The 13,159-nt window shown below is 44.8% G+C and overlaps 1 protein-coding gene across 2 annotated transcripts in view; it reads left to right on the forward strand.

The window, feature by feature from the left end:
• CSMD2 (CUB and Sushi multiple domains 2) overlaps positions 1-13,159 on the forward strand; it is a 563,293-nt gene that overhangs the window by 30,110 nt on the left and 520,024 nt on the right. The window contains exon 2 of one of the 2 annotated variants that reach the window (XM_037881906.2): positions 437-656. In XM_037881906.2, the coding sequence (XP_037737834.2) occupies positions 500-656 (157 nt within the window). In that variant the 5' untranslated portion in view covers positions 437-499. Of the gene's footprint in view, positions 1-335; positions 657-13,159 lie in introns of those variants that run through there. The other variant, XM_043532277.1, reaches the window with a different exon arrangement.

Consider the following 13,159-nt stretch of genomic DNA (forward strand, 5'->3'; position numbering starts at 1 on the left):
AATAAAAATCTTGAATCAGATACTCTGTGTGTGTGTGTGTGTGTGAGACACACGCAACCCCTCCGCCAAAATAACACAGCTGAAGTGCCCCCTTTCCCAGGATTTAAGAAAGAAGAGAACAAGGATGTGGAGGTGATTAGTCACCTGGATGCTGCTGATGTTGATCAAAAAGTGTAATTCCCTAGGAACCTGCTGCTGCTAATCCTGAAAAGCTTGATCCAAGATAGTCATTTTTTAAGTGGGGGGGGGGGAGAAAGGGAGGGGGAGAAAAAAGAGAGCCAGCCCTCCTCTCCCCAAGCCAGTGCGAGAGTTGGTTCATTCCAGCTGCAGAAGCTCAGAGCCTTCCATGCATTGGGATTTTTTCCCGAGCTAAAATAATAATCATAATCATCATCCTGACCTTCCCCACCCCCCCTTGCTTCCTCCTTTCCTCCAGCCGATCCGAGGACCATCCCAGTTGTAAAGGGGAGAGGACCACAAAACCCCACGACCCCTTGACATGCAACCTTCTCTGGGATGGGACAGGACGGGATGCAGCTGCGGCTTTAGAAGGAATTGGGGGAAATTGGGGATCTTTGCTCTCATGACGGTGGAAGTGAGCTACTGGAGCCGGATTCTGCTGCTCTTTGTGGGGTTCTTGGCTGCATCAGCAACCGGTGAGTGCAATGGAGGAAGCTGGCAACTTTGGGAGCTTCCCCCCCTCCCCTCTTGCTGCTTGATTCAGATGTAATTCTCTTGCATTTGGGGGGTTTATATATGTATGTGTGTGTTTTTGTGTCTCTCTTTGGGTGGGAGGAGGAGACCCTCCTTTATAGCCCATGCAGGGATCACGTTTGTTGCTGTATATCTCCATAGGAAGATAAAGTTTGCAGGTACTGTATATCCTATGGGGGCAACAATTTTACAGTCTGGGTTCATAAAAAGGTGTTTTTGTTTCTTGTTTTACTCCCCAGCTTCAAAGGATCAGATCAGTGTGTCCCAAATGCGAGAGGACCAAGAAAAATGCCATCACTTTTTTTTTTTGGCATCTTAGTTCATTATTTCTCTACCCCAATGTTTGCCTACAGCCTATAAAATAGATTGAGGGACTTCTTACATGCAGATGGAAGCACTCTTATGATTCCTCCTTTCTCCTCAAACATTTCGGATTGCGGTGCTTTTAAGCACTAGCTGTTTGGCCCCGGCATTATATAGATATATATTTTTAGCCAAATATGTAGTTTTAATCTTAGGAAAGGTCAAAAATAGATTTTAAAGATGAGGTTTAACCCTCTCCCCCTGCCCCTGCTTCTGAAACTGCCTTTGCAGCATAGCCGAAGCGAAGGATTCAGTTTGAAACTGAAGTTTGTGGGTTTTTTTTTCTGCTGTGGTCTTGTATTGAGTCTGGCTTTGTGTAATGGGGGGGGGGGGGAAGGAGGGGGAAGAAAAACATTGTTCTTTTCTTCCTTTAACACTGAGGGGTTCCCAATTTCCCAATGTTTCTAAATAAGGTTTGTCCGAATGTGCCTCATGCAACATGGCCAAAAGACTGTGTGTGTGTGTGCGCGCGTGCACACATGGGGGTGGAAAACTGCCTTTTTTTTTCTTTCTTTGTTTTTTGTTGTTGTTGTGTGTTTTTTGGTAAACTTTTATGTTGTATTTGAAATGCAACACTGATTTTGTTGTGTAAGGCAGACTTCCTCCAAGGAGACTCAGAAAGACCATCAGCACCTTTTCCTCCTGAGGTATCCGAAGAGTTTTACCAACCGGGGGCACCAATTAGGGTAGGAGGAAATCAGTTCCTTGGGAGTAAATATACAGATAGATATCTTCCTGATTTTTTTTTCTCCCCTCAGCACAAGCATTGAGTCTGTCTGAGGACAGAGAAACCTCCCCCCTAGCTCTGTGCTGTTTGGCTGGGTTGCGTGGAGTGCTGGACATAGACCTAAATGAGTGATTTACTATTTCAGGGGTTTACAATGCTCCTCTTTCTCTCTCCTTTCCCCCTTGCTCCCCATTGCTATATTTGACTCGTGCATGCAAGATTTTTGTTGGTTTTCTTTCAGTGCCTGGTTGTTTTGTGTTTAGTCCTTCTTGCTAGCACAGCTCCCTTCTTTTTTCTCAATTTTTGCTTCATTTGAAATTATACCTATCCAGGATCCTTCACCGTTGGGTTGTTAATTGATTTGTACCCCCTTCGTCTTTTACACAAGTGCCAGCTCTGCGAAAGCTCTCCAGAAGTCCATCATTGTTTTAGCTGCAGTAGGATCACGAGGCAATGATCTCTCTATGTGTGTGTGTGAGTGTTTTGGTTTTTCCCTGCACACCGCCACTTCTTCATGAGATTCTGAACAACCTTTTTATCAAAACAAGGGATCAACTCTGAGATTAGTAAGATGCAGTTCATTAACAGCGATGCTGTAACCGTGCCTATTGGGTGAAGGTGCCTACTGGTTTCTGCAGTCGTCCGATCAGATATTTTCAGGTTAGCCTAGGGTTGGACTCGCTGGTCCTAGTAATGAGCCTCTATGGGACCGTGTCCTCAACATGCTATCTCTTCAGCCTAGCCTTTCCCTGGGGATTGCATGGCTAGCAATAACCATGAGTTCCCATAGTGTGGCACTAGAGATGTATATATAAAACTATCAGTTAGTAGTTCTAGCCTGTCTCAAAAAAAGAAAAAGAGCAAAAAAAGAAAATTGAGAAATCATACTGTTATTACATTAACCTTACTCTATCTAATTATTTAGAGCTGTCAATATTCCTACAGCCTGATACAGTTCGGGGGCGGGGTGGGTGGGGGAATGGCAGATTGCTGCAGATGATCTCTACAGATGCAAGTGTTTCTCAGGAAATTACAAGCATGGTCAGTTGTCTTAATCTTCTGCAAGGAACTGAACCAACTGTAGCTAAAGCTATTCTCTTTATAAGGTAGGGGACATGCATTTTTCTTCAAAGAACAATAAATTTCTTACACACTCGCTGAATTTAAGAAGAGGTGCAGGAATAACCTGGCAGAGTTTGTCGTCTGTTTCGAGAAGATACTGGCGACTAGCAATATGCTGCTAGTCAGAGAGAGGGCATACCACGTAATAGTTTTGTAGTTTTTCTTATCCCTCAAAGGCAAGTTCTTGTCATGATGATTTTTCACCCTAAGCTATCTGTGCATTGTTAATGAAAGATGTCCCTGAGATGGATTTGGGGTGCATAGGTTGGATAATATATATGGACAGGCATATACAGCATATATTTTTTTAAAAAAGCCGTTGTAATGGAGGTCATTTGTACCATTATAGTTAAGACTGTGTTTTGGTGATTAACCTCCTGTTGATGACTGGATTATACAAAGATGTACTGGGTTGGAACATGGCCTAGACATTTGTTTCTTTTGTCCTGATAGAAAGTAGTTGTGGCTGATTTCTTTCTGAAAAGATGGGAGAGGGGAAGGAAAGTTGAGAATTCATTTTGAGCTGCTATATGGGCACATAAATAATTCATTTTATTAATCATCCCCTTTTAAAGGGAGTTTCTTTCGTTGGATACGCCGGTACCTTGTACAGCAATAGGCTAGGATGCTGCTGCTTGCAACAGGAGTCCTGCTAACAACCGTGGTGCAATGGAGTTTAGGGCTAGACTACGCCTGTAAACAACGTCCGATATAACTGTAATGAATTCCCTGCTCTCCCCTTATTCCTTGGGGAGGGGAAGCAGTCCTTTATTCCAGCCTTTTACTGGGTGCAGCTTATTTCATCCTTCATGTTGGGACAACCCTGGCTAATGTGTAGAGGGCCGGGCAGAATAGGGGTGTCAGCCAGTCCCTCTGCCTCCTTACATCCTTCCTGCCCACCTGCTTGCAAGAGGTGGGAAAACCAGGCGTGCTGCCTCTGCTCTCCCTTCTTCCAGCAGTGTGGGGACCATGGCTGCAGCCTCATGGGAGTGCGGGCTAAGCTGTGACTCCTCCTTCCCACATGAGACACTGCTAGGGCTGTAATAAACTCGCTTCATGCAAAGGTTTCCTTGTCTCCATCCATGCGCTGTTCATGCTCCTCAGTTTCCCATCCAACAATCAGGTTCAGACCCAAAATCTCAAAGCAGAATTTCTGGTGGAAAAACCTCTTGGTTTGGCCCAGTTTTGTGCTGGGAAGCTCAGAGTTGGGAATGAGCCTTCCAGGCAGAGAATTGGGAGTGTATTAGGCTGGGAGAAGTAATGGGGGCTATCTCTTTCTCATTGGCAGCACAGAAGCAGTTCCCGCTGGCCAGGTAAGAACCTTTCTGAGCCACCTTTCAGATGGAGCACAACAGCCTAGAATCTTGGGGGATGTATCAGCCCAGTTCAAAGCAGGCTCCATATATCTGCATTTCCTGAGCCAATTGGACCAGGATGCTGGTGCGGAATTGCATGCGGTTTTGCACAGGGAGTCGCACGGATTCTCTTCAATTATAAACTGTTAGTGAATACGCTGGGGGAAATGTTCCTTGAATGTTCACTACATGTCCTGAAGCTTTGGCTTTCTTTGCGTTTGGGGGATCAGGATGGGAGTGGGAGAAAGTAATTTACTGGAGAGACAACATGGTGTAATGTCTAGGCCACTGCCCTATGATTCGGGAGACCCAGGAGCTATTCCATGCTCTGCCACTGCCTTTCTGTGTGACCTTGGGTAAGCCACTTCCCTTCTCCCTTGCCTATTTAGATTCTAGACTCTCTGGGGGAGGATCTGCCACTTACTTTATGTTTGTGCGGCACCTTGCGCAGCTGGGCTTGGGCCACTCCGCATTACTCAAATACAAATAATTATGTAGCTATTGAAATCTCAGACCTTAATTTCCTTCCTTGCCAGAAATATCTGTAGTTCCCCAAATATCTCCTGGTGAAATGGTTTATTTTCTGGATTGAGCCGTCTCCCAGCTGCAGTGCTACAGAGGATAGGTGTCTGATCAGACTAATCTTGAGTGGCCAGCTTCCAATTGTCTAGGAGCTTCTGTCCAAAGGGAGACACATCAAAACGGGTGCAGGGAACATGATCCAGGCAATCTGCCATGGATCCCAATAGTTGTACTCAGTGCCAAGTTGGTTCAGTTCTGAGACTATCACTGAGCAATTTGTCAGGATCCTTTGTACTATACCTGCTTTATAAGAAACCCTTTTTCCTTGCTCTGCAAAAATGGCTAGTCCAGTTGCTGGGAGAGGGCACAGTAGTTCCCCTGTTCACCACCTTCCCCTGTATTCCTGGCAGCTGCCAACCATGAGGCACACTGTGCTGCTTGCTGTCTGCTACTGTCTCCTGAGAAGCCACTTGTCTATGAAATGTAGAACTTTGGTGTCTCAGATTTGTCAGTGTCACTGGTTAAGTCCAGGATTGTCTATTGAAAACGAGGGCCCAGAGCTGCAAACCTCGATAATTTGTTCATATCTGTTCTCCACATTTCTAAAAAATGAACTAAACTTGCAGTCTGTAGTATCCATCGTCTGCACTTCTTGGGGCGTGAGCCTGGCCTGACGTCGTCGTCATTACTTACGGTACGTATTGCAGTAACGCCTCGTAGCCCCAGTCACGGTCCAGGAGCCCATTCTACTAGGTGCTGCAGAAACACAGAACAAAAAGAGAGTCCCCGCTGCAAAGAGTTTACAGTGTAACTCCTGCATTCTGTTGGGCACCAGAAGGATGGAGGCATGTGTTCTTTGGTCCTCTAGAATGATGACTGCAGCACCAGCAGCCATAGGTTAAGGGATGGAGAGTAGGTGAAGGTTTACCAGGTTGGGCCATAAATCTTGCTTGCTGTTGATTGTGGTAGTATCTAGGGGTCCCACTCAGTTATCGGGACCCCCAGTATGACAGACATTGTACAAGCACATCCTGAAAAGACACTTTTTTGTTTTTAGTGCTCAGAAGATGGTGAGTATGTGGAGGTGGGAAGTGAGGGGAAGGAGAGTCTCCCTAATATATGAGACTCCTGCTGGGGTTTCTTCCATGATCCAAAGATCTGATGCTACCGCTTCTCTGGTCTCTTCTCTCCTCCTCCCACCAAGGAAAAATGAATTCTAAGCTGCTTGCTAGGCCCGGGCGTGAAATCTGAGCCTGCTTTGCCATCTGGTTGAGGCAGGCTTGACACACAGATCAGTTCCGGCTTTGTTTCCCTGATGCGTGTTTGAGAGCCCCTCTGCAAGGCTGTGGGCAAGAAAAATGAGGACATTGGACTAACTGAAGCCTTGGATTTCTCTGAAGTTTGGATTACTGTATGGACAAAAGAAAGGTGCCATGAAGAAGAGTCCAGGGGGATCCCTGGCTTTTTGATACCTCCTGAAAAGAGAGGCTGGTCTTGCACCACTGAAATCAATGGGGATGTCGTCACTGATGTCATTGGGAGCAGGAGCAAGTCCTGTAAGATGTGGAAATTCTATAATGGTTATCTGTCAGTAAATGTAACTGGAAGAACACTACCGATGGCTTGTTCTAGGCTGTTACTTATTTTCAAGTTGGTTGTCATCAAGAGTATAGGCAACATCTTTCTATTTTAAGGTTTTATCATGCTGCTCATTACCATAGTATGTGAGAAGCTTCCATGTTAAAAAAAAAAAAAAAAAAAAAAATCAATCCCATTCTTGAATGCTTGAATTACTCACAAAGCCCTTCTGTCATTAGAGCTAGAGTGTGCAAGCATCCAGAGGGGTTTATTGAGGATTGGCAGGCCTTGATAGCCTATTGTCATGATTATTGTAAAATAAACATGAGTTTTTAGAAAGGGCATATAAAACCACCTGCTTCAAGGCCCAAACCAGCCTCTAATTCATGGCGGTCAGGAGGAAACTGTCCCTGAAGGCAGGTTATCCCTTAACTGAAAGGGTTCTTGCACCTCCCTCTGCAGCAGCTGGTTGGAGACAGGATACTGGTTTAGATGATCTGTTGCAGGGTGATAATTCTTAGGTTGCTATGGAGAGAAGAGATAAGCATCTCAACTGCTGTACCAATTGTTAGTCTTCATAAAGACACACAGGCCGTATGTGTACGTTGGGCGCTGCAGATACCACTGCCGCGAGTCTGGTGAAGACGCTCTATGCCGACGGAAGCGCGCTGTGCACACGAACGCTTATGTCGGTGTCCCTTACGTTGCTCCGGGGGGTGGAATGTTTTCACCCCTGCGCGACACAGGTTTTGCCAACATAGGCTGTAGTGTAGATTTCGCCGTAGGAATTACATTGCCGAGTTTAAAAAGTCTGTAATATGCAGTGACTTTAGTACTACGCACTTGGTCACTAATAGTTGCATTCTGCTGTACATCACTCATTTTTAACCCTTTTAGGGCGGGGTGTTGTAAGTGATCAGCACTGGCCCAGCGCAGCTGTGATCAGACTCAGTGGTAACCCCCACACAGTGATAAAACCCCCACCTCCCCCACAGACTTCAGCAGGAGCCGAGTTAGGGTGACACAGATCACCCCCTCAGATGATTGTAATGTGAAATATACATCATTCTTGTCCAGAAGAAACTGATGACAATATAAATGGTCAGAGATATTCTGGAAAACTCAGGCAGTCTAAACTTATTTAGCATCGGTCATATAACATACGCCCTGTGGAGATTCCCAGCTGTACCTATAAAGAACTTTGTGAGAGCTGACTCAGGAATGGCCTTTGAGTGTCCCATCTCTGAGCTTCCTTCAGCTGAAGGCAAGTCCTTAATAGCGTTTTCCACGGTGGAGCCCTAGTGTGAAATAAGGAAATGCTGTCTGCCGGTCAGACGGGGACTTCCGATTCAATGATTCTGTTCCATCTCCGCAGCTGGCCGTGGGAAAGAGAACTTCTCCTGTCTGACTTCCATTTACTCATCTGTACAGCGGGTGGACTAATGCTTACACGACAATGTTGTTGTGTATAAAGTGCTTTAAGAGCCTTGGAGGGAAACTGCTATACAAGTGCAGAGCTTTATAGCAACAGCACGTAAGACTTCAACAGAGTCCTGCTAATCTGCCTTTGTATCAAGAATATCCCAAGACAGTGTGCCAACGTTATCTTCCATTGGTTTCAGTGGCATTCTATCCAGGCTGTATTTTATCCAGTAGGTTTAATAGGTTTTCACCTATTTCTTCTTTCTTTTCACCTATTCCTTCACACTGGTAGCTAGTTGGTCTGGCAATATCCGGAATGATCCAAGGTTTAAAATGTATCCACTTGTGCAAATACAAAGCACAGAGCTCCCAAAGTGTTAGATAAAAGCTATAGCCCTTAAGAATAGGCCAGCAACTGGTAAGTTAACTCACAATGATCCTATATTCATTGAATCTGTCAGTTCAGCAGTCAGTTTGCTTGTTCAGTCTATAGTGATTGCAAATGTCAGAGATGATATTATCACTGTTTAGGCAGAAGGGGGAGTCCATCTTTTCCAAGGGCAGTCTCTGGCAGACGAAGATGTATGACAGGAAGTTAGCAAGTTCAACAGGCAGCTAAGTATTAAAAACAGGAAAATTTTTGAGTCCACCCATTGGAACCCTGGCAATGAAAAAGCAGAGGCGGCCTTATCAATCCTGCATATTAATTGGGGGCTTTATATTCTAGCTCTGTAGCATAATGAAGTCTCTGTGAGGCTATTTATAGGTACAGTGTACATATGAAATGTATTTATTGGGTCTTCCCTCCGTTTCAAGGAAGTGAGAAATCCAGCAGTATGTGCGCAAAGCATTTGTCTTCTTGCAGTTACAGAGCAAAGCCTAGGTCATCACGCTCTTCTAATACCATCAAACCTCTTGGGAGGCTCTTTGGGAGAAGATACATACCTGGAACCAAGTGACTCCTATTTTCCTATTCTGTCCCTTTCACCCTCTGCTTCACCCTTCAGTCTTAGTGAGTGAGTGAATTTAGGGTTCATGAAAATGATGGAAGACTAGTACTGGCACCACCTCCTTAAACTGATCCAGAAGGCTCCTGCCAGAAGGCCCCCCTGCTAAAGTCCCTCTTCAAGACCTGTTTCCGCCATGTTGCTTCATGTGAAATGAGCTGACTCATGTAAATGGCCTCTTCATAGAATCATAGGACTGGAAGGGACCTTGGGAGGTCATCTAGTCCAGTCCTCTGCACTCAAGGCAGGACTAAGTATTATCTAGATCACCCCTGACAGGTTGTTCCCTTTTCCCCTAACCTTTGTCCTTAGGCTGTGAGCGCTTCGGGCCAGGGACCGTCCCTTCTTGAGTGTTTGGAAAGCACTTCATGAGTGCTGTAATAATCATCACAGCAATGGCTAGAGTCAAATCTTCTTTGGGTGAATGGCATGCAGGCTTCCCTGTTCTGCCGACTGTTCCTCTCCTGAGTTCCTATGCAGCACTGTTCATGCATCTTGGTCCTGACTTGCAGCACACACCAGGATATGGAGCGAAATAAGGGCTGCATCCTGCAGAAGTGCCCTTCTGGGGAATAAGAGAGGCCCCCTTGTACCTTCTAATGAGCACCAACATACAGAGACCATAATTCATCCCTTCAGTGTTTAAATCCTGGGGCTCCAACCAAAATCAGGGCCCTGTTGTGCTCGGTGCTGTATGTACACCTAGTAAAATACAGTCTTTACCCCAAAGAGCTTACAATTTAAATTGATGAACTAGGAGGGATGATTATCAGCATCTTACAGATGGGGAACGTACATCCAGAGAGACTGACTTGCCCAAGGTTGCGCAGGGTGGCTTTGTCAGAGGCAGGAATTGAACACAGGTCTTGAGAGTCCCAGTCGGTTGTCCTAACCCCAAGATCATCTTTCTCTGATTTGTCCATTAAAATATTTCTCTGTGTGGAGTATGTGTAACTTGTACTGGCGACAAGCCTTGGTGGTGGTTCTGTGTGCGCATAGTTAGAAGGTTTTGACACTCCCATCAGTGTGATATCTCAGTGCCTGTCACCTGGAGTTTTGCTCTGGCACCTGATGAGCCTGCATTGTTTTTATGGAAACCAGGATACAGCGATTAAAAAAATACTTAATAGTATCCCCCATAGTTACTGTATTGACACTGTGCTGCGCAGCTTGGAGTGAACTACAGTGCAATTATGGAAATCAGTGTTCTTTGCTTCCAATACATACAATGCAGCGCAGTAATCTGCAAAAATATATACTCCAGACATGCAATGCAGTGGCAGACTAATGTAATGGTGGTTAATGTGTAACTGGGAAAATCCCATTGATTAAAGAAATCAAATTAACTCTGGTTCAGTCTCTTTGCTCGCTGCCATGGACACCGCCAGCCAGAATGGGGATATTATACTTCACACTGAGCCCAAATGTGTAACTTTTTTTATTAACACCTCCCTTGTGAAGAAGCAGAACAGAGGGTTTTTAATACGTCACTTCACAGTAGACTAAGTACAATGTTCTTCCTCTATGTTTAGATTCAGCGACGTCCCCATTTTCCTGATGGCGGGAATAATCGACGGTCTTTATTAAACAAAGGTTTTCTTGGTGTGGCAATGAACTATCTAGTGTGTGTGCACGTCCAGCAGAGGTTAGTGGTGTGGATTCAGATCTGCACAGCTCTAGCCGAAGCCCAGCGGTGCTAACAACCGGTGAAGATGCTCCATTAGGCCATGTGCTTCTGGAGCAGGAGGATATCGTTTTTATCTCTGCAGCTGGGAGGTTCTGAGTGGCCTTGGCTTTACAGCCTAGGGGTGACTGAAGTGCTAGGTAGCTGTGTGTCTGTTATGGAAAACCAGTGTAATAATGGGCTGGAGTAGCACAGAGTTCTGGGAAGCTGGTGGTGGAGAAAGAGGTGGAAAACTGCATCTTCCCCACTCCTATAAACACATGCAAAGCATGCTGTTTTATTATATTGTGGTATTATCCAGGAGCCCAAGTTGGGATCGGGGCCCCCACTGTACTGGGTGCTGGATAATGTAGTAAGAGACCGTACTTGTCCTGAAGGAGCTTGCAGTCTAAATGAAGATAATATGCAACAAACAGATGGAGTGTGGGAGGATGTCTGCGATAGGGTCATGTAACGACAGACTGGTTGCATGCACAAGTTGCAGGTTTTTGAGTCAATGTTTTGTAAGGGTCTAAACATTCAAGTTGGATTCATGGTAACAGTAACCCCAGCTGGCCACTCGCACAGGGTGGTCGTGTCTGACGGTAGAGTGCTGTTGGAGATAAGTGTCAAACTAGGATTTCAACAGAGTTCCCAAAGTGGGGTATGTGGGCTGGTCCATCAGTGGTGTATGGGCCACTAATCTGGTGGTCCAGGGAGATCTAGCTGGTCACATGGTCCTGGCTGCTCCTCCTTGTTTCCAGCTGCCAAATTGCTTTGAAAGAAGCTAATAATAACTTAAATGCTTTGCTAGGGAGTCTTTTTTTTCTCCCATATAAAGCATCACTGTTGTTGACACTTATTACTGTATTACACTAGTAGTTAGAGGCCCCAGCCAGGAATGGAGTCCTATTGTGCTAGGCAGCATGCAGACATCAAGAGGCAGTCAGCACTTACATCTATGTTAGCAGAAAGTTGGACGGGAAACAAAGGCAAAGGGACTCTCCCAAATTAACAGAGTAAAGATTAGAGCCTAGGTCTTCTGACTCCGAGTCCAGTATCTTATCCACTGGATTACATCATAGGGATGTTATGAGGCTGTTGATGGGAGAGGAGATGTTCATGAGACATTGTCTCTATATGAAAATATTGTGTCCATGCTAGCGGATCTGGAGGCATTTACAGGAGCTATGGTGAAACCAAAAAGTTTCTCAATCCATTTATCAAAGTGACTGCAGTCTTCGTTTCAAGGCAGATAAAACAACAATGAATATCAAGTGAAGATGTCTTTATCCAGCAAATTTTTAAAAAAGAAAAGGGAGAAGATCAGGGCGGTTGGCTGCTGTTTGTATCTGCTCTGTGAAAAGTTAAGCCTGTTCTATCCTAATTAAATTACTTTATTTGGATTTCCCTCACCTATCTTTAAAGCCATAGATTTCTTCTAGTATAAATCGTGCAGCTGCCTCTCAGACTGACTAGGAATTGAGAGAGAGACATGGTAGGTGAGGTAATATCTTTTATTGGACCTACTTCTGTTGGTGGCAGGTACAAGCTTTCAAGCTACACGGATCTCTTCTTGCCAGACCAAGTCAGACCAATGGACAATTTAGTCTGCTAACCTGTCTCGGATCATGGTGCTGCTTCAGAGAAAGGTACAAGGAAAACTAGAAGTTGGTAACTGTTGAATAAATTGCACAGGGAAGAAAGATGGTGCTGTTAGATGGCTAGTCTGGGACTGCTACAGACTTTCTGTCTAATCTTGGGCAGTCAGTTAGTCTAATTTCCCCATCTGTAAAATGGGGACAACAGTGTTAGTGAATTCTCAAACTAATTAGGCTTTTGAAATGATTGTCAAACATACTCTGCCAGCTGTTCTTAGGCTGATTTGAAAAGCTTGTTGCAGACACTCACAGTTCAAAATTTGCATTGTTAATCAGTCACATCCGTTGTGCTCTTGTTTCTGTTCCCTGAATGGACAGAGTGAATTATGACTCTTGCAATTTAATACGCAATTTGAGCCCCACTTTCAATGACTATTTAGAGTAGAAGTTTTCTGTTTTCTAGTAAAGCTCAAATGCTGGAATATTCGCAGAAAGCCAACACAAAAGGGTTGAAAATAGAATCAAGTCAAAATCTGGTTACTATCCCAAAAGATATTTGCAGGTGAGACTTTCCACTGTTTGCCTGACTCTTTGTATGTTTGTGTACTTACGGTAGTGCCTTTTGCTGGCATATCTCAAAGGACTTCATAATTGTCCCATGCACTTTAGTATTGGTGAGAAAATAAGAAAATGGTTACAGATTAAATCAGTGCTTTTAAGAGGTGGGATTGGAACTTGTCAAGGACAAGAATTTTTAAACATCAGGGATCTGGATTCCGGTCACTGCAGTGGCAGGATACTGATTAAGAAGATGGCCCAGTGATTAGGGCAGTATCCTAGTCTGAAGGAGTCTGGGATTCAATTCCCTGCGCTGCCACAGACTTTGTGTGGTCCCGGGCAAGTCACTTACCATCTCTGTGCTTCAGTTCCCCATCTGTAAAATGGGGATAAGATCACTTCCCTACATGTTGTGAGGATAAGTACATTAAAGATTGTGAAACACCATTACTACATAAAAATGGCCAGACTGAATCAGACCAGTGGTCCATGTAGCCCAATATCCTGTCTTCTGACGGTTGCCAATG

The sequence above is a fragment of the Chelonia mydas genome, chromosome 19 (genome assembly GCF_015237465.2).
Source record: "Chelonia mydas isolate rCheMyd1 chromosome 19, rCheMyd1.pri.v2, whole genome shotgun sequence".
In the NCBI taxonomy this organism is placed as follows: Eukaryota; Metazoa; Chordata; order Testudines; family Cheloniidae; genus Chelonia; species Chelonia mydas.